The sequence below is a fragment of the Atractosteus spatula genome, chromosome 22 (genome assembly GCF_055471065.1).
Source record: "Atractosteus spatula isolate fAtrSpa1 chromosome 22, fAtrSpa1.hap1, whole genome shotgun sequence".
Classification (NCBI taxonomy): Eukaryota; Metazoa; Chordata; class Actinopteri; order Semionotiformes; family Lepisosteidae; genus Atractosteus; species Atractosteus spatula.
This window is the reverse complement of record NC_142727.1, coordinates 2,265,248-2,292,840: the sequence shown is the minus strand read 5'-3', so window position 1 is coordinate 2,292,840 and position 27,593 is coordinate 2,265,248. Positions and strand designations below refer to the sequence as shown.

Here is a 27,593-nt window from a genome sequence, read left to right as displayed (position 1 = left end):
GACGATATTATATACATACAATAAACAGATGTATGTTCGAACAGTTTAAAATAAACGTAAGGGTGTGTCTACAAAGTATTTCTAAATGTAAGAAAACGAAAGCTCTGCGGACCTTCTCTTTATTTACCCCATTTTAATCGGGTTTTTTTTGCAAAGTGCAATTGTATTACGGTATGCACCCCTGACGATGTTATTGAATTGATGTTATATGTACTCTTGTTTGCATTGTAACTCTTGTTGCAATAAAAAAAATAAGGTAAAAGACAGGACAGCACAGCACGTAAAGCTTGAGTAAGATTTGGTAATTTAAAAAATATTACTTAAATTTCCATTCCTTTTTCACTTCTATGTCACATTACTGAGGGCTGAGGTCAGGCTCTTACACCGGATTCTTGACCTAAGGATCGAAAATAAAACTGAAGAGTAAAACAGTGACAAAGTTTTTTCCGATTGTGGGCAGAATATAGAAAAAACGTAAAGAAATTGTCACTTTTATTTTCAAACTAGTGGAAATTACTGTATCAATAGTTATTTTAAATAAAGAACGTGTCATTATTCTTTTGAGTATTGTGAGAGTAACTATTCTACTAATACTGTATACGCATAAGATTAAACTAAAGTTATATGTTACGCTTTTTTTCAAATGTATGTTCCGTAATATGGAAGCGCATTGCTGCCATCAAGGAAAACTAAATATTTAATGTGTATCTCGTAATTGCGAATAAATTATCCCGTTATTTCTATATTGTACTTGTTAACGGAGCCCAGTAACCAAATTTAGTTTTTTAATATTTTAAATATAAAACAAACTGCGCTGCAATCTCAGTCTTTAAGCATAATGTGACTTCTGAACGCGTTGCATGAAAGATTTTGAAAGCTAAATCACGTGTGCCAGTTCTCTGGACGGTGTTTGTGCCGAACTTGGGTGAATGTTTATCCCAGGGCAGAGACAAGCAATAAGAAATGCTATTCCTTCAGCGGACACAAAATTCGTCGAAATAACCTTGGTCTCTCTGACCTGGAGCTGCTCCAGGAGACGGGCGCCAGGGCCGGTCGGCGACGCAGCTTCTGGTGCGGTTGGCATCGCCGTCCTAAAACCGCAGCAAAGACGCCCATGCTTGGCACAGGAGATTCTCGGGAGGGCTTCCCCACCGCTGGCATGAGCTGTCTGTCGTTCCTCCACGCAGAGTGGGGACTGAACTTCAGTCACTCACAGCCCCTTGCCCTTCACAGGAGGGAGAAGCTGTACCTCTGCGCGAGGAACGTCTCCTCCTCCCTCCTCCCTCCAGTTCTCACGCTGGTCCCGGAGAGGCCCGGTCCAGTGACTCCAGGGGTCTGTAACCCTGGTCCCGGAGAGCCCCAGTCCAGTTACTCCAGGGGAATACAGTTGTGTAGTTTACCGGCCGAGAGTCTTCCAGGTTGCCCTGCACGTTTCAGAAGTCACATTACGGTGTCAAATGACCTTCATTAACGCATCTCGTTTATTCTCAAGATTCAGCCAAGCAATGGGGGCCTCATCTCCAAAATGGGAAAAAAAATCACTAAAACATTTTTGCTTTGCAAATGGCTTGCACTCAGCTCAAAACTGCTTACTTGCATACTTGCAGAAATGTAAAAACCAGTTCCCCAGTAGTCCCGGGGCTGCCAGTATGATCATGTCGAATGATATGGTAGTATTAACCCTGTTGGTAACTTGTCCACAAATGAAATGAGCCTCATAAAGCACTGGCATCAGCCTTATTGACCATAGAATGACCACATTGTTCACCATTTATAAATGACTGTAGGTGGCACCTTTTACAAGCAATCAGCCCAGGAACTTTACAGCATTTCAATATCGCAACACAGTGAAAAATGCCAAATGCAGTTTTGTGTATAATCCCTTTGCAAAGTTGCATTTGAGAATGAAGGACAGGGAGATGATAAAAGCCTTTTGAAGAAAAGCTTCTCGTTTTCTCTTTTGGGATGGCCTTCCCAAGGAGGGAGTGTGGATCCCCTCCACCACCACCAGTGTGCAGCCCAGCTCTCAGTGGGGAGGAGAGCAGAGTGATGGAGCCAGTTCAGAGATGGGGATTATTAGGAGGCCATGATGGGTAAAGGCCAGGGGGGAAATTTGGCCAGGACACTGGGGTGACACCCCTACTCTTTCAAGAAACGTCCTCGGATTTTTAATGACCACAGAGAGTCAGGACCTCAGTTTTACATCTCATCCGAAGGACAGCGCCTGTTTACAGTGAAGTGTCCCCGTCACTATACTGGGGCATTAGGACTCACACAGACCGCAGGGTGAGCACCCCTTGCTGGCCCCACTAACACCTCTTCCAGCAGCAGCCTTAGCTTTAACATGAGGTGTCTCATCCAGGTACTGGCCAGGCTCACACCTGCTGAGTTCCAGTGGGGCTGCCAGCTGTGAGCTGCAGGGTGATCTAGCGACTATACTCCTTGTCAGCCAAGTGAAACCTTGAGGTCTGCACGGGCATGAAATTGAAGCCCGTACCCGAGACCCTGAGACCCGACCGAGCCCGAATGGTACGGCCCCATGTGAAACCCAAACCCCACTCTCTTTTCCTCTCAGGGCGAGTAGACCCACATGCACACACGGAGACGGAGTCTCACAGACGCGGTTTTACAAGGCGAGCGAACGAGCACGCAAAATGACTTACTAATTTCTTCTAATAAGAATACATTTAAAACGTAAAACAATAATAATAATACTTCATTTTCACTTATTAGCAAACAAACCGAAACCCGGCCCGGAACCCGATAGCTTGCCGGGCTCAGGTTGGGTAGCAGACCTCTTTTGAGCTCTTCTCACTTGTAGAATTATGGATGAGCCACGGTTGTGCAGAAGGGAACAGCCTGTGGAGCCACGAAGCCCAGAGCAGTCGATCTGAAGATCGACTCAAAAAGCTCACGGGAAGCCAGTGCAACATCTCCGGCACAGGGGTGATGCGACGAGCCTGATTCCTGATTCCACTTTCGTCCCCGTTCTGATCGTATCTATGCTTGACGTCATTTCTTGCGGCTAAATACCGTACATCACAAGCCTGTCCCTTTTCGTCACATTACTCTCCCACGATCCCTCCTGCGCCACCTCTCCCCGTCGGCTCCCTCCTCACTCTGCAGGGCCTGGGCTCACGTTCTCCTGTCCTGGAGCAAAAAAACAGATGGATCCTCAGCTCACATCCTCAGCCGCGTCTACTTCTCGATGGCCGCCCTGGGACTGTGCATCTGGGTCCTATTAGATAACGCTTCTTGAAGATTTTAGATCAAGACCCCGAAGGGCATGTTTTTTAAGGGCTGGAGGTGGCTGGAACCCTACAAGAAATGCCGAGATTCCTGGATCAATTCCCGAGACCCTGAAGGTGCCAAAATAGGATCTCTCGTGGTCGTGACATTCGGAGCTGAGTGGGCAAGCAGGGGCCAGGCAGAGACGCCCTCCTGGACTGCGATCACTCCCCCTCCTCCTTGCCCGCCCCTGAACTCTACGAGCTGCCTCCTCCTGGCTGTAGATGCCCCGGGGTAACTGGGGGCCGCTTCTCCACGCCGCTGTAGGTGCCTTCCATTTCCAGAGCCGGGGCCGTCTGGGCCCACGAGGATTCCGGCAGAAACAGGCTGGAGAGGCTCGGAGAGCGGCCGCAGAGTCCTGCGAGGCGAGAGACAGACGTCCGCGAGAAGAATAAAAATGGTTTCGGAGACCCCTGACATGTTGGTTTTGTGTGTGTGTGTGTGTGTTCCAAAGTGCCGTTGGCCCAAACCAGCAGGGTAGCCACAGTGACCTGACAGTAGTCGAACCCTGGATCGCAGGGGCAATATGGTGTCACCACAGAGAGTCAGGACCTCAGTTTTGTGTCTCATCTGATGGATGGCGCCTTTTTACAGCATAGTGTCCCCATCACTATACTGGGGCATTAGGACCCACACAGACCACAGGGTGAGCGCCCCCTGCTGGCTCCACTAACACCTCTTCCAGCAGCAGCCTCAGCTTTCCCAGGAGTCTCCCCTCCAGGTACTGGCCAGCCTCACACCTGCTGAGCTCCAGTGGGGCTGCCAGCTGGGAGTTGCAGGGCAATAGAGCTGCCAGCTGCTGGTTAAGGACACACGGGCCTGAACACAACAGTTAAATAACTCAGAGAGCTTGAATTTCACAAGAAAAATAAACCCAACAGCGGCGTTGTGGAGCTGGACAGGGGATATTGGCACCTACCTGGGAAAAACCAAAGCCCAGATCTCTCGACATGGTAAGCTGTGAGGGGATAGGGTGAAAGAGAAGAGGCGATCAGTGATTCTGAATACATTGGAATTTCATATTTCCTTATTAGAATTTTTGTATTCATTCACACAAGCACTCCTTTTACTGTTAAATATCATATCAGTCATATGACCCAGAACAAAAACGATGATCTGATGATTTTATGAAGGAATAAACTGATTGCTACACTGGGCTGTGTCTGGGTCCACAATTCAACAAGAGCCCAGGAAAATGGAAACCCAGAAGTGGGTGGGGCTTAGGAGTCAGAATCTAAAAACTGTCTTTACGCCAAGAGGGGTGGGTGTGGGGAACAAGCCGCCATTTCCTTCAGTTCTATCGAAGACATGGCAGGGATTTTGCCCTGAGATCCATTAGCAACTAGCAGATAAGCAAGCAAGATCAGGCAAAAAAGGTCAGCTCGAAGCCTGTTCTTCTGGGGAAAGCTTGCTTGGATTCAAGCCAGCAGCTAACAGTATACAGCGCCCTCAATCTGGGGACTCAGTTGTTTTTTTTTTCAGATGTCATTTTTCTGTCTAAAAATGGAGCGAAGGGCCTCACCTTGGGTCTTGTGGCAGCGCAGCAGGAACACAGCCAGGGCGGGCAGGAGGAGGCTGGCACCCAGCCCCACGCCCAGCCATACCCAGAGGCCTGTGGAATGATGGGAGAGCAAAGACTCAGGCACAGTGGCGCAAGGAAGGTGTCCAGACGGGGCCAGGGAGACGGTCCCGTCTGCGGAGGGGGGCGAGTTCACGTTTATTTGATTTCCCATCTGCCCCTTGGGCTTCATGGCTCCCGTCCCAGAGTTCTGCATCTCCCAGTGCCTGCACCTGGCGGACTGAGCTCAAAACGCTCGCTTTTAAGCTAAATTCCCAGGGCTCCTGGCCGCAGTGCAGGTTTTAGGGGATGGGAGAAGCTGATTAAGCCCGGAAAAATTGTCTTGATCTCTATAAAATCAATTCCCCATTCCCCAGTTTCACAGGAACAGGCAGACTGAGCGCCAGTGGGCCAGGAGTTCAGCGCGTCTGTAAGAGTTTAAAAGATCCTCCTGAATCCAGTCGCTGCACCTGTCCATCCCCAGCAAATCCGATGCATGTGATTTTGTTTGTCCGTTTGAAATATTAACATGGTATTGTGTGCACCTGCCCTGCATATGGAGATATAGATCCTTGACGTTATTTAACCTGTTTGCAAAATCCAGTGCATGATCAGCATTGTAGATCAACGAAATGCCTGCAGAAACGCTCTGATCGCCTCACTGCTGCCAGCTGGAACAGTAAGTATCCTCAATAAACACCAAAATTGTCCCAGAGTTTCGCATCTCACTTTTGAGCTAAACTTCCAGGGCTCGTCCTTGTCACCATTCTGGATTGTGAGTTTCAGGGGGACAGGAGAAGCCGATTAACCCTTTCTCTATATAAAGCAAACGCACTGTTCATTTTAGAAAGTAGACAGGCAAATCTGGATCAATAGCGAAGTGATCAAGGTTTCCAGAAGATGCTGAAGATGTCCCTCAATGGGCATGTGTGCATGATCACAAACCCTAAATTCTATAATCCCCTGAAAACATCTTCAGATATATGGTGACTGGTTTATTTCTTCTTTTCAGCACCAAATTCATGTTGATGGTTACATCCAGGGCTTGTGACTGGATATTCCAGTCTTTGGTCATGAATTCTTATTCCTGTGTAAGCTTATTCATAACTCATCCATCCATTTTCTAATCGCTTGTTCCTATCCTGGAATCTATCCCAGCAAGCAACAAGGGCAAGGTAGGATACACCCTGGATGGGACACCAGTCCATCACAGGACACACACGGACAACTCACACCAGGGCCAGTTTTCCCAGAAGCCCATTAACCTACCAGCAAGTCTTTTTGGACTGTGGGAGGAAACTGGAGCACCTAGAGGAAACCCATGCGAACTTGGAGAGAACATGCAAACTCCACCCAGACAGCACCCAGGAATTGAACCCAGGGCCCCAGAGCTGCCAGGCAGCAATGCTGACCGCTGTGGCACCCCTTAGTACATACATAAAACACATAAAACAGTACCGCTGGTGCTTACCTGTGTGGCTGGACACTGCAGTAAGGTTCGATTGAGGAGTGTACCTTCCTGTAGAAGAAAAAAAAAACCTTCTTAAAGGAGCAGCTTGTGTCTTTGCCCATTATTAGAAATACACTCACTGTATTTCCCCTATACGGTACATAACATATACCCATATCCAAGACAAAAATGTGATAAAACCTTTTAATTGATTGTGCAAATTGCTGTGTTAGTCACAATAAAACCATGAGAACATTTACAAATGAGAGCAGGCCATCAGACCCATCCCTGTTTGGTCGTTAGTAGCTCATTGATCTGAGGGTCTTATCCAGCTGTTTCTTGAATGAAGTCAGGGTTGAGCGGTGGGAGTTCGGAACAAGCTTCCCAGCCATGTTGGTGAAGCTGAAACCCTGGCTTCTTTCAGGAAGCGGCTGGATGAGATCTTTCAATCAGGACAGGAGGCTCTACTTTACACAAAGGGCGGTGGGAGAGTGGAACGAGCCACCCAGCCATTTGCTCACATGTCCTCAAAGTGCCACTTAAAATGGCCCATATCAAGTGCGTGCCTGTACTTCTTGTTTTTACACTGGAGATGGGATTCCGCCCTTTTACAGCCAGTGAATTTATTTCAAGTTTTAAATTCCGATTTCCAGAACTTTTATAAACTTGTGCTTACCCGTTATAATCGGGAGTAAAGATCGGGTCATTTGTGAGGTTAGCATATCTGTAAGAATAAAATATTTTTATTTTATATTATTCCCCCCTCACACCAACCCTGGGGACTACAGATCCTGCCCTGCTAGCTCGGTTTCTACCTGCTGTCGTGCTCGTCGGAGTCAGGCTTGTCCCAGAGGTGTCCTTCCCTGCCAGAAAGAGACAGTTTCATTCCCCAGTTTCACAAACGCCCTGCTGCACAGGAACAGGTGACCCCCCCCCACAGATCTCTGCTCACCTGCTGTCGTGCTGGAGGGAGAGTCGGTGGGTTTGGAGGTCTGACCCTCTGTAAGATTGGAAAGAAAATCCTCCTGAATCCAATGGCTGCACTCGTTCATCACTAGGGATCGGAGTCATGGGATTTGGTTTGACCGTTTGAAATATTAGAATGATATTGTGTGAACCTGCCCTGCATATGGAGCTACAGACCCGTGACGTGTCTGTAAAGTTCAGTGCATGATCGGCACTGTAGATCAATGAAGTTCCTGCGCAAACGCTCTGATCGCCTCACTCCTGCAGCAGGTATCCTCAACAAGCACCAAGACACTTTACAGTCTACTAGTCCTCGTTTTCACACCTTCAATGAGGCCTCAGACAGGAGGAGGACAGAGCTCAGTGCTCACCTGCTGTCGGGCTCAATGCAGTGGTAGCAGGGCTGGAGATCAGAGAGCCTGGAAGAGAAAGGAAACCCCTTCAGAGCTGATCGTCCGAATCTGTACTGCATGAGCCAGCAGAAATCGGACTCAGTCTAACTCAAGACTGCATATCTGTCCATGAAACCAGTGCTGTCTTGAGATAGTCACTGAATCCTAGAAGTAGGTACAGATAGTGAATTTACAGTAACATGTCATGCATGGAGGTACACTGCCCATTCAAAGGATTGATTGCAGGGGCAGGTTCTCTATTCTGACAACCGTCCCTGTTGCGAATAGACAAGCTACCTGCACAAGCTCATATTGAGTCAATTCTGCCAATTACTAAGTACAACATCAATAAGGAACATCCCAAAACCTCTTTCATACCATCGCCCCTGTCACACCCACCCTGGGGACTACAGATCCTGCCCTGCTAGCTCGGTTTCTACCTGCTGTCGTGCTCGTCGGAGTCAGGCTTGTCCCAGAGGTGGCCTTCCCTGCCAGAAAGAGATGGTTTCATTCCCCAGTTTCACAAACGCCCTGCTGCACAGGAACAGGTGACCCCCCCCCACAGATCTCTGCTCACCTGCTGTCGTGCTGGAGGGAGAGTCGGTGGGTTTGGAGGTCTGACCCTCTGTAAGATTGGAAAGAAAATCCTCCTGAATCCAATGGCTGCACTCGTTCATCACTAGGGATCGGAGTCATGGGATTTGGTTTGTCCGTTTGAAATATTAGAATGATATTGTGTGAACCTGCCCTGCATATGGAGCTACAGACCCGTGACGTGTCTGTAAAGTTCAGTGCATGATCGGCACTGTAGATCAATGAAGTTCCTGCGCAAACGCTCTGATCGCCTCACTCCTGCAGCAGGTATCCTCAACAAGCACCAAGACACTTTACAGTCTACTAGTCCTCATTTTCACACCTTCAATGAGGCCTCAGACAGGAGGAGGACAGAGCTCAGTGCTCACCTGCTGTCGGGCTCAATGCAGTGGTAGCAGGGCTGGAGATCAGAGAGCCTGGAAGAGAAAGGAAACCCCTTCAGAGCTGATCGTCCGAATCTGTACTGCATGAGCCAGCAGAAATCGGACTCAGTCTAACTCAAGACTGCATATCTGTCCATGAAACCAGTGCTGTCTTGAGATAGTCACTGAATCCTAGAAGTAGGTACAGATAGTGAATTTACAGTAACATGTCATGCATGGAGGTACACTGCCCATTCAAAGGATTGATTGCAGGGGCAGGTTCTCTATTCTGACAACCGTCCCTGTTGCGAATAGACAAGCTACCTGCACAAGCTCATATTGAGTCAATTCTGCCAATTACTAAGTACAACATCAATAAGGAACATCCCAAAACCTCTTTCATACCATCGCCCCTGTCACACCCACCCTGGGGACTACAGATCCTGCCCTGCTAGCTCGGTTTCTACCTGCTGTCGTGCTCGTCGGAGTCAGGCTTGTCCCAGAGGTGGCCTTCCCTGCCAGAAAGAGATGGTTTCATTCCCCAGTTTCACAAACGCCCTGCTGCACAGGAACAGGTGACCCCCCCCCACAGATCTCTGCTCACCTGCTGTCGTGCTGGAGGGAGAGTCGGTGGGTTTGGAGGTCTGACCCTCTGTAAGATTGGAAAGAAAATCCTCCTGAATCCAATGGCTGCACTCGTTCATCACTAGGGATCGGAGTCATGGGATTTGGTTTGTCCGTTTGAAATATTAGAATGATATTGTGTGAACCTGCCCTGCATATGGAGCTACAGACCCGTGACGTGTCTGTAAAGTTCAGTGCATGATCGGCACTGTAGATCAATGAAGTTCCTGCGCAAACGCTCTGATCGCCTCACTCCTGCAGCAGGTATCCTCAACAAGCACCAAGACACTTTACAGTCTACTAGTCCTCATTTTCACACCTTCAATGAGGCCTCAGACAGGAGGAGGACAGAGCTCAGTGCTCACCTGCTGTCGGGCTCAATGCAATGGTAGCAGGGCAGGAGATCAGAGAGCCTGGAAGAGAAAGGAAACCCCTTTATCTTTGTCCAAGCAGATCTCTGCTCACCTGTTACTGTGCTGGTGGGAGCACCAATTTAGAAATGAATACAGTATCGTGTTCACCTGCCATACATACTGAGATATCGATCCAAATAACAGTTAATATTTTTGCCGTATTTAAGAAATGATCTGCATTGTATATCAATACATTACCTGCACTCTGATCAATGCTGCCTGCTGGTACAGTATGTAGCCTCAATCAACATCAAAGGATTTTATGTCCTAATATTTGGAATTTTCAAGCCTTCAATGAGGCCTCAGACAGGAGATGGCCAAAAAGATCACTGCCTGTAAGATTTAGGAGTCACAAGGCACAAGGGGAAACTAAGTGGAAAGTGCCTTTAAATCTAAGAACAGGAGGCTTTTCTTTGCACTAAATGGAGTAGGAGCGTGAAACAAACTACCCAACCAATGTTGATGAAGCCGATACCCCTGCTTTCTTTCAAGAAACAGCTGGATGAGATCCTGAGATGCTTTTGAAGAGTAATGTCTTACTTTTGCACAATAAGTAAATGCATACTATCTAGTTCAGGTGGGTAGCTGCCTCAGCATGCGTAGGCTGCTGAAAAGAGAAGAAAGAAAACACAACGTTTCGGCCGTGGAGCCTTCCTCACCTGAAGACACAACACCCGAAATGTTGTGTTTTCTTTCTTCTGTTTTCAGAATGGAATAAACCCACATTACTACATACTATCTAGATTATACAATGTTCATTTTTAAAAAGGCGGTCCCTTATACAAGTAACTTGTGACTGCATCAGCCTGCTTTGTGGGCTAACAATAACAATTACATAGTGCCAGCATCTGTCTCACCCTGGAATCTGTAATTCCAGGAGAACAGTCAGACTGGGACATGAAACAGGGGTGTTGTGCAATATTAAAGGGGAGCTGCAACACTATTTCAGGATTGGAAAGAATCCGCATTCATGAGTGCATTTCAAACCACAATGAAAGTAAAATGTTCACAGTAACTTGTAAAACCTCCAATTTACATCACAAAAGTGATTACATTTCCAGGTCTGCGCAGCGCCATGTTCTGCGATTCACCGGTGAGGTGAAGCAGCCCTATGACACTGTAAACAAGCAGGCTTGTGAATCCAGCTCTTTTAATCCAGTAGAAATATTGCTCTCCACTTTGGGACGGTTTTCCAGACAAATACTACTTCTTTGTGAACGCTGCCTGCAGATCACGCTGGAACATTTCTGCAGTGAAACGTCTGCTGCACAACCTGCACTTATTCGCTCGTCCATCACAGTACATCAGTCATTACAGGGACTAGTGAGCAGGAAGGGCTGCTTCGCATCACAGTTCTCACAAACTCTCACCCGTGGTGAGACCAGTGGTTTGCGACAACATGGTGACTTCACGATCTTGTGCTTAATTTGAAATCTGTACATTTTTTTTCAATGCCATCAAAGAATTTATTTTGTTACCGCGATTTAGTGACTGCTCCGCGAAACGGAGATTGCAGTTCCCCTTTCATAACGCAAAACCGACAGCACAGCAACAGTTACCCCAGCTGCAAAGCACTACGGCCAACACACAATACAACACAATATCGCCTCAGATGTAGGATCACCCGACAGACAACGTCGGTAAACCCCAAACCAAGTGATTTCTATTTTGCTACATCCTGCTCCTCCTACATTAATACCCAGTACACCCTTCCAAACCAGCTTTAAATAGAAACAAAAGGCCGGGGATTTTCAATTCAAAAATCTTTCCTGTTTTCGTTGGCTAAGCTGGGTCTCGACCCCGACACACCTCAGGAGAAAATAATCATTCCCAGGCGGGTCTGCCCTCTGTCCCACTGTGCAGCCGGGCTGGATGACACAGGAGGCTGTCCCTGAGAGCGTCTCTATTCCCTGAAAGTGTCTCTATTCTCTGAGAGTGTCTCCATCCTGCAAAACAGGGCTCTTGTCTCTTGCCTAGCGACTTGTGTTGCTGGCAGTCTGGGGACATCAAATGGAGTGTCATCACCGTGTGGTACAGCAGCACTACCAGGCGGGACAGAGACACACTACTTAGGGTTATAGGACGTGATTTTACCCTCAATCGGTGAGATTCACACCATCGCAGAATAAAGCCCGCTCCGTCACTCAGGACCCCAGCCATCCCGGCCACAAACTGTTCCCCCCACCGCGCTCTGGCCAGCGGTACAGCGCTGTTAAAGCACAGACCTCTAGACTCCAGAACAGCTGCAGAGCACATCCTCAACAGCTAACTGTGCAGTGCCTCACAGCTCAATGCACCTCTGCGCTCTGCACTGTTGACTTGGACTACCATGTGTTTTTGTTCATTACCACGTATTGATTATTCCTACAATGTTTTTATGGTTCCGGCTGTAACTATTTATTATGTACCACTCTGTAATGTACTGCCCACATTATGTGTCTGTCGCATTCTGCGTGTCCAGAGAGACCAGTGTGAATGAGAACTCCAGCGCACATGTACATAACTCCTCTGCTCTCACGTTATATGACAACGTAGCATGAGCCCCCATGAAGCACTCGCAGCACAATTTATCATTTCACTGCGAGGAAAAGTGGGAGGCGCTGGTGGGTCCTGGGTCCGATTCCAGCCACAACCTTCTGGGTGGAGTCTGCGTGTTATCGCATACGTGTTACCGTGTGCATTCTAGATCAGTTATGAATGCAGACATGGCCTGAAAGAGCAGAAAACCAGCAATTCTTCTGCCCCCTCTGCTAGCTGAACTGGATCACTGTATGGTTTTTCCACAGCTATTATGGTCTGTCATCTTATGCTCACTACCCCCCCTTTAATCTTTTAATACTTGCCTATTTTTTCCCAAATCTTTCACTCCTAAAAATCCCCCCCACCAGAAAACCTGAATCTGCGAGGTCGCCTGAGGCGAGCCCCAGCAGTGCTGTCGGAGGAGGCCTCGGGCTGGAAATGCACCGGAACCGGGGCAGGCGGAGAACACCACAAACAAAGCACCACACGCTGTCATGAAGTCCCAGGGGGCGCTTTATCTGGCGCTGAAGAGATTAGCAGATGGAACAGGGCAACAGAGCAAGCAGAGACCGGGCTCCTACCTTGAAGTAGTCCAGGCCAGAACACTGAAACAAATAAAGATAAAGCTGTGAGTTCAACAGTTACACAGTAGGGAAGACATAATGCAAGATGACTGTCATCAAAATCTAAAATGATTAGCTTTTATGTCTAGATGTGCCTGTTTTGGGGGGAAAAAATATTACCCGTAATGGAAATACACAATAACATGTTACTTGTTCCATGTATAGATGGATTTATGGAGTTTAAAGAGGAACCATAAGACTATTTTTATACTTTGGGGGTCATATAGAGTGATGAGTACATTTTAAACCACAATAAAAGTAAAATGCACACAGTAGTGTGTAAAACCTCTAATTTGCATCACAAATCTGACCAAATTTCCAGGTTTGCCTAGTGGTTCTGTGATTCAGAATGAGACAACAAAATTTCCAGTGAGGTGAAGTGGCTCTATTACATTATCACGAGCAGGCTTGTGAACCCAGCTCTTTTAATCCAGGAGAAATATTGCTCTCCACTTCGAGACGGTTTTGCCGACAAATACTACTTGTTAACTGATTGACTTCTGCGATTCGTTTTCACCCTCTGCCCCAGAGAGGGGTAACGACAGCCTCATCCTGACGGAGGACGAGCCAGAGGAGTGACCCCAGTGCATCTCAGTATCGCAAACACGCCTCTCCTCCGCCTCAATTAGCGAAACGACTGACCGTTAAATAACATTCTCGATTGCTGTTCACTTTTTGCAGACACCGAACTGCGACCTGCGGGTGAGTAGGATTAATATTTATTTATTTTTTGTCGGTTGATTATTTTTAGCCAAAGCCATCCAGACTTTTTATATTGCTCAAGCAAAACCTGGCAGATCCTGTCACGAGCGAGTCTGTTGATTAATTTTGCAACTTTTTATCAAAACAAATTCAAACAATGCAACAACGTATTCTGTTCAGAATGTATACATTTCTAACAATAGAAACTCCGTCGCAGAGGAAAATCTAAACTAACCGGATTGTCCATTATCAGGCCTTGCAAGTGGTTGTTAGCGACAGATTCCTTTATGATTTATTTATTTATTTGGGGTGGGTTATCAGCTTGAATGGCCCAGAGGCTGACGCCCAGGCGAACACGCGGGTGACAAAACACAAAAAACAATGATCCCCCCCAAAAAAATTCTCTAACCTCCCCAAACGTGTAAATATTTTCTTTTTAATCGCGTATTATTTCTGGCTCTTGTAAAGTATTTGCTTTGTGCCTTTTGTTCAGATTAAACCGGGCTGCACTGCGGGCGCGCCTCGCCTCTTCCTCAGAGGAAAACCACCCCCAGTTTTCCGATCTCAAAGGGGGGCTCTCTCTGCCTGCTTTTCCTGCGTGTTACACATGAAAGAAACACCAGCGCTTCGATACACAATGAGCTCGGTCAAGCTCAAACCCGCGTCTGAGAAGGAGATGCTCTGTCGCAGTTACTGGCGGTCTCCCAGCTCATCCCTCGTTTCCGACACGACGCCGGCAAATATATCTAAGCGGACGGCTGCGCCAACTCGGGCTGTGCTGATGAGCAGGCATCGCCGTAACAACCAGCCCCTGCTGAGTTGTACTTTTAAAGGCGCTGTCCGGGAAGCATCACTAACCGTCAATAGGATGTTCTGGGCGCGCAATCTGTACTCCAGAACCTTCTTAATACAACGTCGTCCGCACAAACATATCTGACCGGACAGACATCCTATACGACCAATCCTTCCTATATAACCTCAGCATTCCACACGGCAGGACATGGCCTTAATCATCGACTGGATCTCGTAACAAAAACGTCTGGGGTGGAGAGAAGGTCCATCCGGCACAACGTATAGCGAAGCGCCATTTATCACATCGTAACGCGTTTTCCCACTGAGGAAGATTTCAAAACTTCATCCATCTTCTTACCGCTTGATCTATCTAGTTCAGGGTGGCGGAGGAGCTCGAGCCTATCCCAGCAAGTAACGGGCACAAGGTGGGGTACACCCTGGACGGGACGCACACACTCTCACCAGGACCAATTTTCCCAGTTGCCAATTGACCCACCAGCATGTCTTTGGACTGTGGGAGTAAACCGGAGCTTTTAGAGGGAACACCCCTCACTCACACACACACACACACACACACACACACACACACAGGGATAACATGCAAACTCCACACAGACAGCACCCCAGGTTTGGAATTGACCCCAGCGCTATGTGCCAATCACAATAGTGATCTTAGGATTCGGTGACAGTCCGGTCTCTTTAAGCTTTGGCTGCGGGTTTCTGAACTTCCCAGTGTGTCAGCAGGACACTGGAGATGGTTGCTGGGGGAAAGTCTGGCCAGAAGCTCTAAAATTTCAATTAAAACAAAAAAAATCTTCTGCTACAATCCTGCGCCGGTGATACTCTCCAAAAGGGAAGCACATTCACAGAGTGAGCCGGACCCAGGACCCTCGTCAGCCCCCCCTCCCCCAGTTCTCCTGCACTACAGGGAAGCATGTTTGTGCCCAGGCGGGCGGTGCGTCGAGCGGACTCCCAGAGTCCCTTGCAAAAAGACCGAAATGAGGCGCTCTTCCGAATCAGGGCTGCCGGACGCAACACACTGAGGCCGTGCCTAGGAAAATAGCAAGCTCCGGTCAAAAACAGTGTCTTCCCCCACGCAGGCCGCATCATAGACAGCTCAAATCAGCGGTCTGTCCTGTCCTGGCTGTATTCTAACGTCTGTTGTCTGAATTCATTGTCCACGCCTGTTTGTCATTTGTGCCTATTTCTCTCTCTCTCTCTCTACTGTTACTGGGTCCAGCGGGGCGAGTAAGCATTCCAATATGTTTGTTGGATATGGCGAATAAAACACTCTTGAACCTTGAACCTCGGCCCGTGCTCGTCAGTGTCATGCCCAGTACACCTAGAGGGCGCTCTACTTCTCTCCTGTTCCTAGTTCCCCGGGATTATTCACGTCTTTCCGGTGTGTCTTGTGGTGTAGCCTATTTACTTCCTGCTTCTGCTTTGCTCCTGGCTCAGCATTGACATTCGGATGTCCTGAGACCCGCCTAGCACCAGCTCGCTCCTGCCTGTGGCCTGAGGGCAGAGGTTTCTATACGGCATTTCCTGAACAGCTGAGCCCAGGCTAACCCCCGTCTCGCCGCTACGCATAGGGTCTATTTTCGGTCTCCCGCCATTCCACGGTTCGTCCCTTCCGACATCCTTGACAGTCAGGACCCCCCCTCCTGGGCGTCTCGGGCTCAGTGTGTGTGACCGGCGGAGGGGCTGCCACACTGGTCGCCGAGCTCGGCTCTACCTACCGTAGATGCACAGGGCGGCGTTTGCGGCCAGAGAGAGGGAGAGCAGAGCCGAGAGGACAGGGACAGCCCGGCGACGCCTAGGAAGAGCGCACCCCCTGCCTGGGAAGACAAGAAAAAGAACCCCATGAATCCACAGTGTGCATGCAGGCGAGATTCATCCATCCATCTTTACGCCAGCTGCGGTATCCAACTCAGGGTCGCGGGAGCCTATCCCAGCATGCAACGGGTGCAAGGCAAGGTACACCCCAGACAGAACGTCAGTCCATCACAGGTCTCACACACATTCACACCAGGGCCAATTTTCCACGAAGCCAATTAACCCCCCAGCATGTCTTTGGACTGTGGGAGGAAACCCACACAAACATAGGGAGAACATGCAAACTCCACCCAGACAGGCCCCCCAGGAATTGAACCCAGGGCCCCAGCACTGTGAGGCAGCAATGCTAAACTGTGCTGCAGCAGCTGAAACGTTGACTACAGAACTTAGTTAAGGGTTAAACCCTTTCGACGTAAAAAAAAGTAATCTCAAAACAAACACACTTGCGTTTGAAATCCGCTCTGATGCTCATATTCAGCACCAGATAGGTCCAGATCACACCGCCTCCCCCAGTGTTACTCTCCAAAGGGAAGCACATTCAAGACAGCCCACACAAGAACTTGAAGTCGATTTCGTCACCATCACATCACTTAACCAGCTACAGCAATGGCAGTGTTATCTCTTTTTTTGTCTGGAGCATAAATCTTATCGCACGAAATATGAACGAGGAGGAACTTGCTCAGACAGAGGATCTATAAAGGAATCTGTGTGCATGGAGCACGCTGTATTTTCCGCTTGCATTGCGTGTCGGATTTAGCTTGAGAAAGGTCGGATCTGTGCTCTCGCTGCACCAGCACCCTTGCGTTCCCTGCTGGAGCGAGGCTCCGTCTGGTACTCACAGTCCTGCTCGCCCATGGTCTCCCCCTCCTGCTGCGTGGAGCTCACGGTCTCGTACTCATCCGGAGTGAGCGCCGGCAGCTCTGGGCTGGCTCTGTCCCGGTCCATAGCCCTGCGCGGTCTGGACAGGACGACAGCCAGCTCTGGAGCACTGGAACAGCCCTGCCCAGGGGGGAGGTGGAGTTTGGAGAAGGGGGGGGTGGTTGGAGGGAGGAAGGTTGCAGCAGGGGACAGATTTCCAACACAGGGGTTGATTATAATAATAATAACTCCTTACACTTATAGAGCACTTTCACTCCACTCAAAGCTCTTTACAGGTCATGGGGATCCCCTCCACCCCCACCAGTGTGCAGCCCCACCTGGATGATGCTCCAGTCCTCTCCCCACACACCAGCTCTCAGTGGGGAGGAGAGCAGAGTGATGAAGTCAGTTTAGAGAGGGGGATTATTAGGAGGCCATGATTGGTAAAGGCCAGGGGGGAAATTTGGCCAGGACACCAGGGTTAACACCCCTACTCTTTTCAAGAAACGCCCTGGGATTTTTAATGACCACAGAGAGTCAGGACCTCGGTTTTGTGTCTCATCTGAAGGACAGCGCCTGTTTACAGTCTAGTGTCCCCATCGCTATACTGGGGCATCAGGACCCACACAGACCGCAGGGTGCGCGTCCTCTACAGGCCCCACTCACACCTCTTCCAGCAGCAGCCCGTGCTTTCCCAGGAGTCTCCCCTCCAGGTACATGTAGCCAGGGCAGGGTGTCTAAATGGCCGTATTTAGCGCCTCAGCAGCGCGATGGCCGCTTTTTAAGCGGGTTGAAGACGTTCAGGCAGGCAGGCAGGCAGGCAGGCTCGCACAGGAACAAGTGAAACAAGTTTATTCCAGGCCGAGAGGAAAAGAAAAGAGACGCAGACGTTTCGGCTGGGGAGCATTCGAGGACACCCGAAGAAGGCTCCCCAGCCGAAATATCGTCTCTCTTTTCTTTTCAGCACAGAATAAACCTTCAACTTGTTCCTTCCAGAGCGCCTTTGCTCTCCCTCGCTCTGCTGAGGATTCCAGAGGCAGCGCCGCCCTCTTCTGCCGGTTTCGGTCTGCTGTCTGCCCGGCACAGGGTCACGGGGGGGCAGCCGGAGCCCATCTCTACAGGGGCGGGGTGCAAAGCGGGGGTACACCCTGCACGGGAGTGAATACATTTTGATCCCGGTGACCCACACGCCTGCTGGTTTTCAATCCCCTTTCGTCAGATCAGCGGAGCCTTACTGGATCGAATCTAGTTCGCTGCTTCGTTGGGAGTATTTGCGTTCGGTGTCCCGTCGCAATTCGGCGATTTCCCAGGAGTGGGAACCGCGGCCTTAGAGAACCTGACAAGCGCGACTCGCTTTAACGTTTTGCGGTTTCTAAGGAGTCAAAACTAGGAAACAGCGCCCTCTGGCGTCCCCGGTCCGCTAGGCAGCAAGCAGGTCCCCTCGCACGCTGCACCGGCAAGAAAACGAATCGAACTTAATTATCTGTTCTCAGATATGACTCCAGGACTACGCTACCTGCTCTACGCGGACTACAAATATCCAAACTGAATCCCGCGCAGCAATTCAGACCTCGAGTTCCTGTTCTCAGTTGTTTCAAAGTCACTTCGCATATTGATTCGATTTCGTGGATCGTGTTTTAGAATTGGGGGGGGGGGGACACTCGTGGCTCAGTGGTCTGTGTGGCTGCCCTGGGTGCAGTTCCTGGCGTGCTATCTGTGGGGAGTTCGTATGTTCTCTCCATGATCTTGTGGGTTTCCGACCCACACTCCAAAAAATACCTTTCCTGAACCTACGCGGATCTCTTACCAATTCGATTTCCAATAAAGAGCAAATTAATTAGCCTTCAGTTAAGATGAGAGTTATTGTCCCCTAAGGGGAATTATTTGTGGATACACAGCACTCCTGTACATTTAAATAGAATGCGCGCGCGCACACGCACACACACACACCAAAAAAATCATTGCACATCACTCTGTATAACACCTAACATTTATAACATCACAAAACATTGGATTGTAAAGGTCACAAATTGTGTTTTTATCCTGGCCATTTGCATTGACAGCTTTAATGGATAGCGGAACAAAGGAATGTTTGTATCTGTCTGACTGACATGTGGGAGCCCATGAAGGAAGTAGATGGGATTCAGAGTGTAGGATGTGGGAAGGATCTGCTATAATTTTTCTGTATCAGTTGCGCTCGGATGTTAAGCGTGGCTGAGGCGCAGAGGTACGACACAGTGAAGTAGCGAGTCGGGCAGCACTGCTCCCGCTTACGGCCACACCACCCTGAACACGCCCGATCTCGTCCGATCTCGGAAGCTAAGCAGGGTCGGGCCTGGTTAGTACTTGGATGGGAGACCGCCTGGGAATACCAGGTGCTGTAAGCTTTTTGCTCTCCCGGCCAGCAGAGGTCGCTCATGTGCGCGGCCGCTTTCGGAAGACAACGTACTGTGCGCCACTGTCCGTAATGCGAGTGAGCCTGAGCTGCCTCCGTGGTTTCTTTTGCGGAAACAGCCTGCCAGCAAACACCGAGGACGGCACCACGGTGCACCAGCCGCCCGCCTGCACCTCCAGATCTGCTCCTTGACCGGGGCCAGCCGGGGAGAGCGCGAATGACACCAAAAATAACACTTCACAGTCTTATAAATCCCTAAAACAGTATATACACACACCCGTTCAGAAAATATTCCAAAGCCAAAAGAGGAATACCTCTTGCTCACATACATTAGATCGTATATTATTTTTAAATCGCTTTTTCCTCAACACCACGTGAATTGATGCTTTCTCGCCCCCCACCCCCCGTGGAACATAACATTTTTCCCCACACGATCTCTTTGGAATATCACAGGGGTTTTGAGATACAAACCTTCCCCCTCGACTTCCCCCGGATTTTTTGCCTCCTCCTCCCTCCCTTCTCTCCACCGATCTCTGAGGTAACAGTTCTCTCTAATAACGGACCGGGCCAGGCTACCTGCTGCCTTTGATCAGCCCCCCGTGTTCCCCGCCCTCCAGGGGCGTCCTTTCCACTGTTCACTATGGCTCAAATCTGTTCAACACGTCGGGGGGTAGCTGGACAGGAGAGATACCGTCTGTAATGAAGACAGCGGTGCAGATTCAAGATTCCTTTATTTGCCACATACGACAAGTGTCTCGCAAGGCTTGCTCGTTCAGCTGTACCCAGTAACATTCAAGAAAAAAAAAACATAGGCACAAATGACAGACTTGGAAAATAAATTGAGACAATAGACATTATCATACAGGTCAGGAAAAGGTAAGGGGAGAGGTCCTGTAACCAGTCCTCAAACTGGGCCCAGAAAGCCTTAGCAAAATGGCAGGATCACAGACGGGGTCGACCGCCAGGGGAAAAATCTGTAGATGCATCAGAGTGGATTGCCAACGCAAGCGTTTGTTTTGAGATAGACTTTTTTTTTTACGTCGAGAGGGTTTAACCCTTCTGGGGTCTGGTCAATGTTTCAGCTGCTGCAGCACAGTTTAGCATTGCTGCCTCACAGCGCTGGGGCCCTGGGTTCAATTCCTGGGGGGCTGTCTGGGTGGAGTTTGCATGTTCTCCTCCATTTGGGTTTCCTCCCACAGTCCAAAAACATGCTGGTGGGTTAATTGCCTTCTGGGAAAACTGGCCCTGGCATGAGAGTGTGTGTGTCTGTGTGTGCCCTGCAATGGACTGGTGTCCTATCCAGGGTGTACCCTGTCTTGCGCCCATTACTTACTGGGATAGACTCCAGCTCCCCTGTGGCCCTGTACTGGAGAAAGCAGTTTAGAAAGTGCCAGGATGGTACAATTATAAAAGTCGACTGCATTTCATTACAATTTTATTTCTTAGGGCTTGGGTTGGTAGAAGGATAGACTGCATTTGAAAAGGGAATAAAGTCTCACCAGTAACTTGTGGTATAACAGTGGCGTCCAAACCAATTACGTCCCACGAGCAGGGTAACCCCGTGCACATTGTGTGGGCTTAATAAGGCTTTCAACACAAGCACCCTACGCAGTCACGACGTCACGAGTATTACCCAGCCAGCCTGGGATCCGTTTTGCGCAAAAGTCGTACGCTTTTCGCGTCATTTGTTTTATTGAAAAGCGGTTACACTTAAGTTGTGCCATCGAACTTTGATTGCATTGAAAACAACTGCCCAAACAACTTCCAAGCTAAGCGTGGAAACCCCCCTGGCATCAGGGTTTTCACTCGTGTCTTACAGGTCTAGGTATGGTCTTATAGTAAGACCACAACCACCTAAAAACACACTATTAAAAACACATGCCACCGCACGTACAGCGCATCACAGCACATAGGAACCACCAAGAAACCCTTGTTTCCGGAGGGACGCGCTCTCCTGCGCCCTCTCTTCCGGTTCGTAAACAGAATCGTAAACAGAAAAGCGAGTGGGGGCTTTTCTGTCAGAAGGTGGGGGGGAGTGTTTTGTGTGCTACAACCGTGGGAAGAGTCGCTATTCCAGCCAGGAGGAGTGTGCAAACGATGAAACCCTCCTCCACTGATTAGCCGAGGAGACGTGTACAAAAGCGGTCGGATTTTTTATTAATTATCAAGAACTCAAAAGGTCGTTTTCAGCGTTTGGGAGAAACGGATTAACCGGGGGCTGCTCCGAGCCGCTCGGATATTTGACACCGGGCTGTTGGTGGGGGTGTGTAATCGTTTTTTCTTCCCCTTTTCTGAGGAATGCATTTAACTGGCTACTACTTCGTCTCATTAGCACAGTCATTTAACTCGTACTGAAATAGTCTTTTCAATGTCAGCTGTTGAGAATAAACGCAGAGTCGTGGCCAATTTCTAAGCGTGGTTTCGTGCGGTTTGTGCGTTGTAGTCATCTTCGTGAGGACATCACACAATGAGGGAAACCCAAAATGATCCTTAGCATCCGGATCTGATCATTATCAACGATCAAGCATGGATTGGATATTTGAGGACCCGAGGGTTATATTAAGACGGGCATACGGTGGAACGGTAGTTACCCAACAAAAGCTGATAACTTTAAAGGAATCGTTCTCCTAGTGTTAAATGGTTTCGGTTGTAAAAAATCCAAGTTCCTCCTATTACAATGCGTGGTCACCCCACGGGAGAGGTGCTTTAATCTTCCCCGTCAGCCTTCTTCAGCAAACGGGTATGATTACGATTACTTACGCCTGTCGTAGTTGCTTGATCCCCCACTCGGGACTGGAGTAAAACCCAATTATCGACAATATATCTAGGGGCTGGAAATTTAAAGGCGCTTGAAAGAGGTTCACGAAAAGTTCCGTCCCGAAACGGCGTGGTTTTGCGAACAGAGAAGGACCCAGAACGTGCGGTTCCGAAGCAGCCAACGCCGTGAAACTGGACCTCTCGAGTGCGGATTAGCGGTGTGCACCGCCGAACCGCACCTCGGATGCGCGTTCTGGACGAAGAACGGTCCTGAACCCGAAACAGCCCGGAACGCGAAGTCCGGGAGTATCAAAAGAGACCTTTGCCCATAAAATAAAAGACAATACTTCACACTTTAAGGTTGTACTCCACAGTTTAAGGCTGCGCTTCGATTCGGTGGTTCACCGGCGTGTTGGGTTTCACCGGTACCGTCGTTCTGAAATAGCAGAGTACAATCGCACGACTGTTCTCTGGATTGGAGAGCCGCCTTCCTTTCCGGCTTTTATTCCATCTCGGCACTTAACGACTCAATTGAAACCCACTTCGTGCACATGCAGTCCAATCACCGGTGTTCTACACACACCTTTGCTGGTTTCGCAGCGAAACGCGATCGCATACGCCGCCAATCGCAGCGGGTCTGCTTCCTAACTGAAACAGACCGTGTGAGGGAATCACTTCACACTGGAGTCACGATCTTAACGACCGCTTCGTGCTACTTTCTAGTGAAGTCAACTGGGGGGGGGGGAGGGAGGATAAAGGCTGGGTAGCTTGTTCCACACTCCCACCCCCCTTTGTGTAAAGAAGCGCCTCTTGTATTCGGTTTGAAATGCTCTTCCCTGTAGTTTCCTCTTGTGCCCCCTGGTTCGTGTCTCACTGTTGATTCTCAATGACTTTGTCGGTTCCTTTGAGGATTTTAAATACTTGTATCCGGTCCCCTTGTAATTTCCTCTGCTCATGACTCAGCTGCTTCAGCCTGTCAGTGTGGGACACTCCCTTCACACTAAAGAGACTCAGTTCCTCCAGCCTGTCAGTGTGGGACACTGCCTTCAGACTAAACAGACTCAGCTCCTTCAACCTGTCACAGTAGGACACTTCCTTAAGCTCTTGAATTAATGTGATGGTTAAAACCATCTGATGTGTGTGTCCACAGCTTTCCAGTTCTGAGTCCTGCATTCTTCCTCACAGTTTGCCATCATCAGAGCTGAGTTTCATACCTGAGGTTTAGGTGTGAGATAAACCCCACGTTGGATATACAATCGAAGCCTTTAACAGCTGAGCCAGTGCATGTATACTGTCGCAAAATCTTTGTTCTAGTCAGGACTCGGATGATGTCAGCCCCCTAAGCTTCATCCTGCAGTTTTTAGCTGTTGTGGATTTATTTGAGGGTGATGCAGTGGCACAGTAGTTAGCATTACTGTCTCACAGCACGGTCAGGGTTCAATTCCTGGGGTGCTGTCTGTGTGGAGTTTGCATGTTCTCTCATGTTTGCATGGGCCTCTTTCCATCGTGCAAAGGCATGCTTGTAGCTTAATTGGCTTCTGGGAAAATGGGCCCTGGTGTGAGTGCCTGCTGCTTGCTGGGATAGGCTCTGGCTCCCCCTTGACTCTGGACTGGAAGAAGCAGTTTAGAAAATGGATGAATGCACTTCTTCAACTCTGGCACTTTTCTCTTTTCAACAGGAAATATGGAGACAAAACCTGGTATTCAAGTTAAAGAGGAAATTCAAATTAAAGAGGAAGTTCAGATTAAAGAGGAAATTCAGATTAAAGAAGAAAATACTGACCAGTACCCTGACCAGTTGATAGAGAATATCGCTGAAGTGGAATCCGTCATCATAAAAGAAGAGGTGAGTAATCAAGTGTAATGATCCACATGCAGCAGCTGACACAGAGAAAAATGGAGCTGGACAATTTTTCCCAAGGCACATTTAAGAATTTAGCACGTAAGCATAGGAGCAGAGTCTGTGTGGTGCTTCTCTCGGGAATTATGCTTCTGCCCCAAAGACGCAAGAGCACGTCTGGTGATCTAACGTGTGATCAAAAGGCTGGTGCAGAAGGGTTAAATGGTTCAAGTGCAAGAACCGAAGACTACTGCATTCACAGAGAACTAGGACAGACGTGTCCCATTTTCTCACATACTGCAGCTTGTTCCACACTCCCATAACCCCACAGTCCCTCCAGTCAGACCAGGAGGCCCTTCTTTACACAAAGGGTGGTGGGAGCGTGGACCGAGCTACCCCCCGCCATGTGACTGAAGCTGATACGGTGGCTTCTTTCAGCGGACGGCTGGACGAGATCCCGGGACCGGTTACCTGCTAACGGCCGGACGGGCCCGTCTCCTCTCGCCCGTAACCGTTTTCGTGCTGCTGCTCTTCCAGGGCTAACCGAGGCGTGGCCGAGGGAGGACGGTAGGGAGGCGGGAGGAATTCAGGAAGGAGGAACAGCGGGTCTGTCAGCTAGATGGGAGGGGTGGTGAAGTGGGAGCTGAGGAACAGGTACAGGCCTTTAGGGTTGGAGTGGGAGGAAGCGGCCGAGTCTCCCCTCCCTGATCCCCGCGCTGCTGTGTTCCAGCCCGCCGACGCCGAGGAGGACAGCTCCGAGTCGCTGCTGCTTGTCGGAGACGAGACCTCAGAAGATGAAGCGGACGGCGGCGGCCTGCACCAAGCGCTGCTCGCTAACAGGAAAAGTATGTAACGTTTTTTTTTTCCCCAAAGATTTTGTTCACATGACTGCGTTTCAGAGAAACCCAGACCCTGACGGCAGGGGTCTCCACCTCTGGTCCTTAAGAGCCCCAGTGCAGCCAGACTTGTAGCTCACTGTGAAATCACTCGACCTGTTTTGGTTCTGCAAGGATCAAACTGAATCAAACTCTCATAAAAAAAGTGTCAACATTTCACTTCCTACATTTAAACTCTTAAATGCTTAAAAAAATGCTTAATATTAAAATGCTTAATAATAATAATAAACTTTATTTTATATAGCGCCTTTAAAGGTGGCTTCTCAAAGCGCTTTACAGAATGACAACAACAATAAATAAGAAGAACACACAAGATAAGACACAATTACAATACACAGAGGAGACCGTGGATGGTGGTTCTAAGAAGAGCAGAGGGGTGAAGAAGGGAGCCAGTTCAGTAAAGGCTCTTCTGAAGAAGAGGGTTTTGAGTCTGGATTTGAAGGAGTTTAGAGAAGGTGACTCTCTGATATCCTTGGACAGAAAGTTCCAGAGCTTGGGGGCATAACAGGAGTAGGCCCTGTCACCCACAGAGTGTAGACGGGCTTGGGGGACAGTAAGGAGAGCAGAATTCGAAGAGCGAAGGTTGTGAGGTGGGGAGTAGGGCGATAATAGTTCAGAGAGGTGCTGAGGTGCCAGGCCACGCAGAGCCTTACAGGTGAGCTTCAGTCTCTTTTCTTCTTGTCCCCCAGGAGCTGGCCAAGCCACCCCTGAGCCCCTGGGGCGGTTTCCGGAGCCCACGCCCACCGAGGCCGGAGAGGAGCTGACGCGGCAGCTCTGGGCCGGTCCGAACGGGCCGGGACCGGTCCGTGTCGTCCGCAGGCTCGGCCCGCTGGGTTCCTCCGGCCTGGGGACGGGGGGGCTCGATCCCCACCTGGTCCCGGAGAACTTCATGAGAGCTCTGTGCGACCTGCAGTCTCTCGCCAGGCGGCGATCCAGGAGGGAGCGGCCGGACGGGGGCCCGGGACCGGTCCCGATCGGCACGGGGTTCCGGCCCGTTCCCCCGGCGCCAGACGGACAGCCCCCGCTCCCGAGCCCCGGCCAGCGCGGCGCGGCCGGGCCCGGCTGCTTCCTCGTGCCGGATGCCCTGGATCCCGTCCGCCAGAGAGGGCAGGAGGGCCAGAGGGGGGAGGAGGCTGCCCCCCGGTGGGGGGAGACGGCACTGCGGGCGCCCCTGGCCTTGGCGACCGCCACGGGCCCCGGCGCCGCCGCCATCCGAGAGGCAGGGGCGGGGCCCTCCCCCCGCCAGCACCGCTGCTCCCAGTGCGGGAAGGGCTTCAACTACTCGGGGGACCTGAAGACCCACGAGCGCATCCACACGGGCGAGCGGCCCTACGGCTGCCCGCAGTGCGGCAAGCGCTTCATCCGCGCCAGCTGCCTGAAGCGGCACCAGCGCGTCCACACGGGCGAGACGCCCTACGGCTGCCCCCAGTGCGGCAAGAGCTTCAGCCAGTCCTACTACCTGCACATCCACCAGAAGACCCACACCACCGAGCGCATGTACAGCTGCTCCTTCTGCGGCAAGCGCTTCGGCTACTCCAGCAACCTGAAGAAGCACCTGCTGGTGCACACCGGCGAGCGGCCCTACCGCTGCGCCCAGTGCGGCAAGAGCTTCATCCAGCAGGACCACCTCAAGACCCACGCCCGCATCCACACGGGCGAGCGGCCCTACTGCTGCGCGCAGTGCGGCAAGCGCTTCAACCAGCTGGAGCACCTGAAGATCCACCAGCGCACCCACACGGGCGAGCGGCCCTACGGCTGCGCGCAGTGCGGCAAGAGCTTCAGCGACGCCGCCAACCTCAACACCCACCGGCGCCTGCACACCGGCGTCAAGCCGTACCGCTGCGCCCAGTGCGGCCGCAGCTTCAACGACTCGGGGAACCTGAAGACGCACCAGCGGGTCCACGCCAGGCAGGGGGCGGCGGCGGCGGCGGCGGGGGCGGAGGGCGCAGGGGAAAAGAAAGCCGAAGATGGGCCGTGATCCGGCGAGAGAGGACTCTCAACCCCGGCGCCACCCCCCTCCCTCCCCTGCTGGTCCACTGACGGCCTCGCGGCCCCGATGTACCGCGAGGCCTCCCCGGACCTCCCTATTAAAAACCCCAGTTTGAAACCGAGGCTCCGGCGTCTTGTCTCATTAATCGCTCGCCCCGGCGGGGGGACGGCGCGGTTTTTTGTCCGAAAGGATTCGGGCTCCCGCGCTCGAGGCTGGTGTGTGAGCCATCGGCGCCCCGCTAGATCCGCTCCGGACTGTACCTGCTCCACTGTGGCCAGCCTTCCACCGGTTCTGTGAAAACGGGGACCTACCTCACCCCGCAATTTTCCAGAGGCGGTTGAAAGAGGTGCGGTTAGACATTGAAAACTGAGCTCTGATCATTTCCTCAGTTGTTTAGCGGGCTTGATCAATCTCTTAAGTAGAGCAGCCCTATAGAATTAGTAACAATATTTAAAATCGTGCTGGACGGGTTAAGTCTGTAGTAACTGCAGTTTGAGCTGCAGCTCTGGAAAAGGCTCCAGAAAGGAAGCCTAGTCGAGCGCGTTCGGTGATAAAGAGTGTAAATTGTTGGAAGCAAATCAAGAATCCGTGATCTCTTCCAGGATTCCTGTCGCTGGAAACGGGGGTAAACAACACCGACAAAGCAGAAACACTAACCCGTGGGCACAAGTGGGATCTCCAGCTCAGTGCATGTTGAACTAAGAACAGGAGGCATCTCTTCACACTAAGGGTGGTGG

The 27,593-nt window shown here is 50.3% G+C and overlaps 2 protein-coding genes and 1 non-coding gene across 4 annotated transcripts; 2 read left to right on the top strand and 1 right to left on the bottom strand.

The window, feature by feature from the left end:
- Positions 1 to 2,612: 2,612 nt before the first annotated feature.
- On the bottom strand, positions 2,613 to 18,091 carry LOC148816507 (uncharacterized). Its single transcript, XM_088940130.1, has 17 exons — positions 17,996 to 18,091; positions 16,960 to 17,119; positions 16,024 to 16,122; positions 12,749 to 12,772; positions 9,215 to 9,262; positions 9,078 to 9,125; positions 8,617 to 8,664; positions 8,232 to 8,279; positions 8,095 to 8,142; positions 7,634 to 7,681; positions 7,249 to 7,296; positions 7,112 to 7,159; positions 6,973 to 7,020; positions 6,318 to 6,365; positions 4,811 to 4,900; positions 4,208 to 4,246; positions 2,613 to 3,646 (listed from the first exon to the last, which is right to left on the bottom strand). Exons 1-17 carry the CDS (start codon positions 18,089 to 18,091, stop codon positions 3,486 to 3,488), a joined length of 1,149 nt encoding a protein of 382 aa, XP_088796256.1. The 3' UTR covers positions 2,613 to 3,485.
- A 1,155-nt stretch (positions 18,092 to 19,246) lies between these two features.
- Positions 19,247 to 19,365, top strand: LOC148816506 (5S ribosomal RNA). Its single transcript, XR_016094733.1, has one exon. It is a non-coding gene; the product is annotated as a 5S ribosomal RNA (ribosomal RNA).
- A 1,932-nt stretch (positions 19,366 to 21,297) lies between these two features.
- On the top strand, positions 21,298 to 26,978 carry LOC148816505 (uncharacterized). 2 transcript variants are annotated; one of them, XM_088939831.1, is made up of 4 exons: positions 21,298 to 21,636; positions 23,810 to 23,976; positions 24,701 to 24,815; positions 25,556 to 26,978. In XM_088939831.1, exons 2-4 carry the CDS (start codon positions 23,815 to 23,817, stop codon positions 26,842 to 26,844), a joined length of 1,566 nt encoding a protein of 521 aa, XP_088795957.1. In that variant the 5' UTR covers positions 21,298 to 21,636; positions 23,810 to 23,814; the 3' UTR covers positions 26,845 to 26,978. The 2 variants fall into 2 exon arrangements, with proteins under 2 accessions (XP_088795957.1, XP_088795958.1); XM_088939832.1 differs by lacking the exon at positions 21,298 to 21,636 and adding an exon at positions 23,100 to 23,213.
- The last annotated feature ends 615 nt before the right edge of the window (positions 26,979 to 27,593 follow it).

What these genes read in the sequence shown, in the direction of transcription:
- LOC148816505 (XM_088939831.1), top strand. Translation starts at nt 23,815, where the DNA reads ATGGAGACAAAACCTGGTATTCAAGTTAAAGAGGAAATTCAAATTAAA. An exon ending in CCGTCATCATAAAAGAAGAG is followed by an intron (nt 23,977 to 24,700) that starts GTGAGTAATCAA and finishes GCTGTGTTCCAG; the next exon opens with CCCGCCGACGCCGAGGAGGA. An exon ending in GCTGCTCGCTAACAGGAAAA is followed by an intron (nt 24,816 to 25,555) that starts GTATGTAACGTT and finishes CTTGTCCCCCAG; the next exon opens with GAGCTGGCCAAGCCACCCCT.
- LOC148816507 (XM_088940130.1), bottom strand. Translation starts at nt 18,091, where the DNA reads ATGGGCTCCGGCTGCCCCCCCGTGACCCTGTGCCGGGCAGACAGCAGA. An exon ending in TGCATTGAGCCCGACAGCAG is followed by an intron (nt 8,280 to 8,616) that starts GTGAGCACTGAG and finishes CCAATCTTACAG; the next exon opens with AGGGTCAGACCTCCAAACCC. An exon ending in TGCAGTGTCCAGCCACACAG is followed by an intron (nt 4,901 to 6,317) that starts GTAAGCACCAGC and finishes ATCATTCCACAG; the next exon opens with GCCTCTGGGTATGGCTGGGC.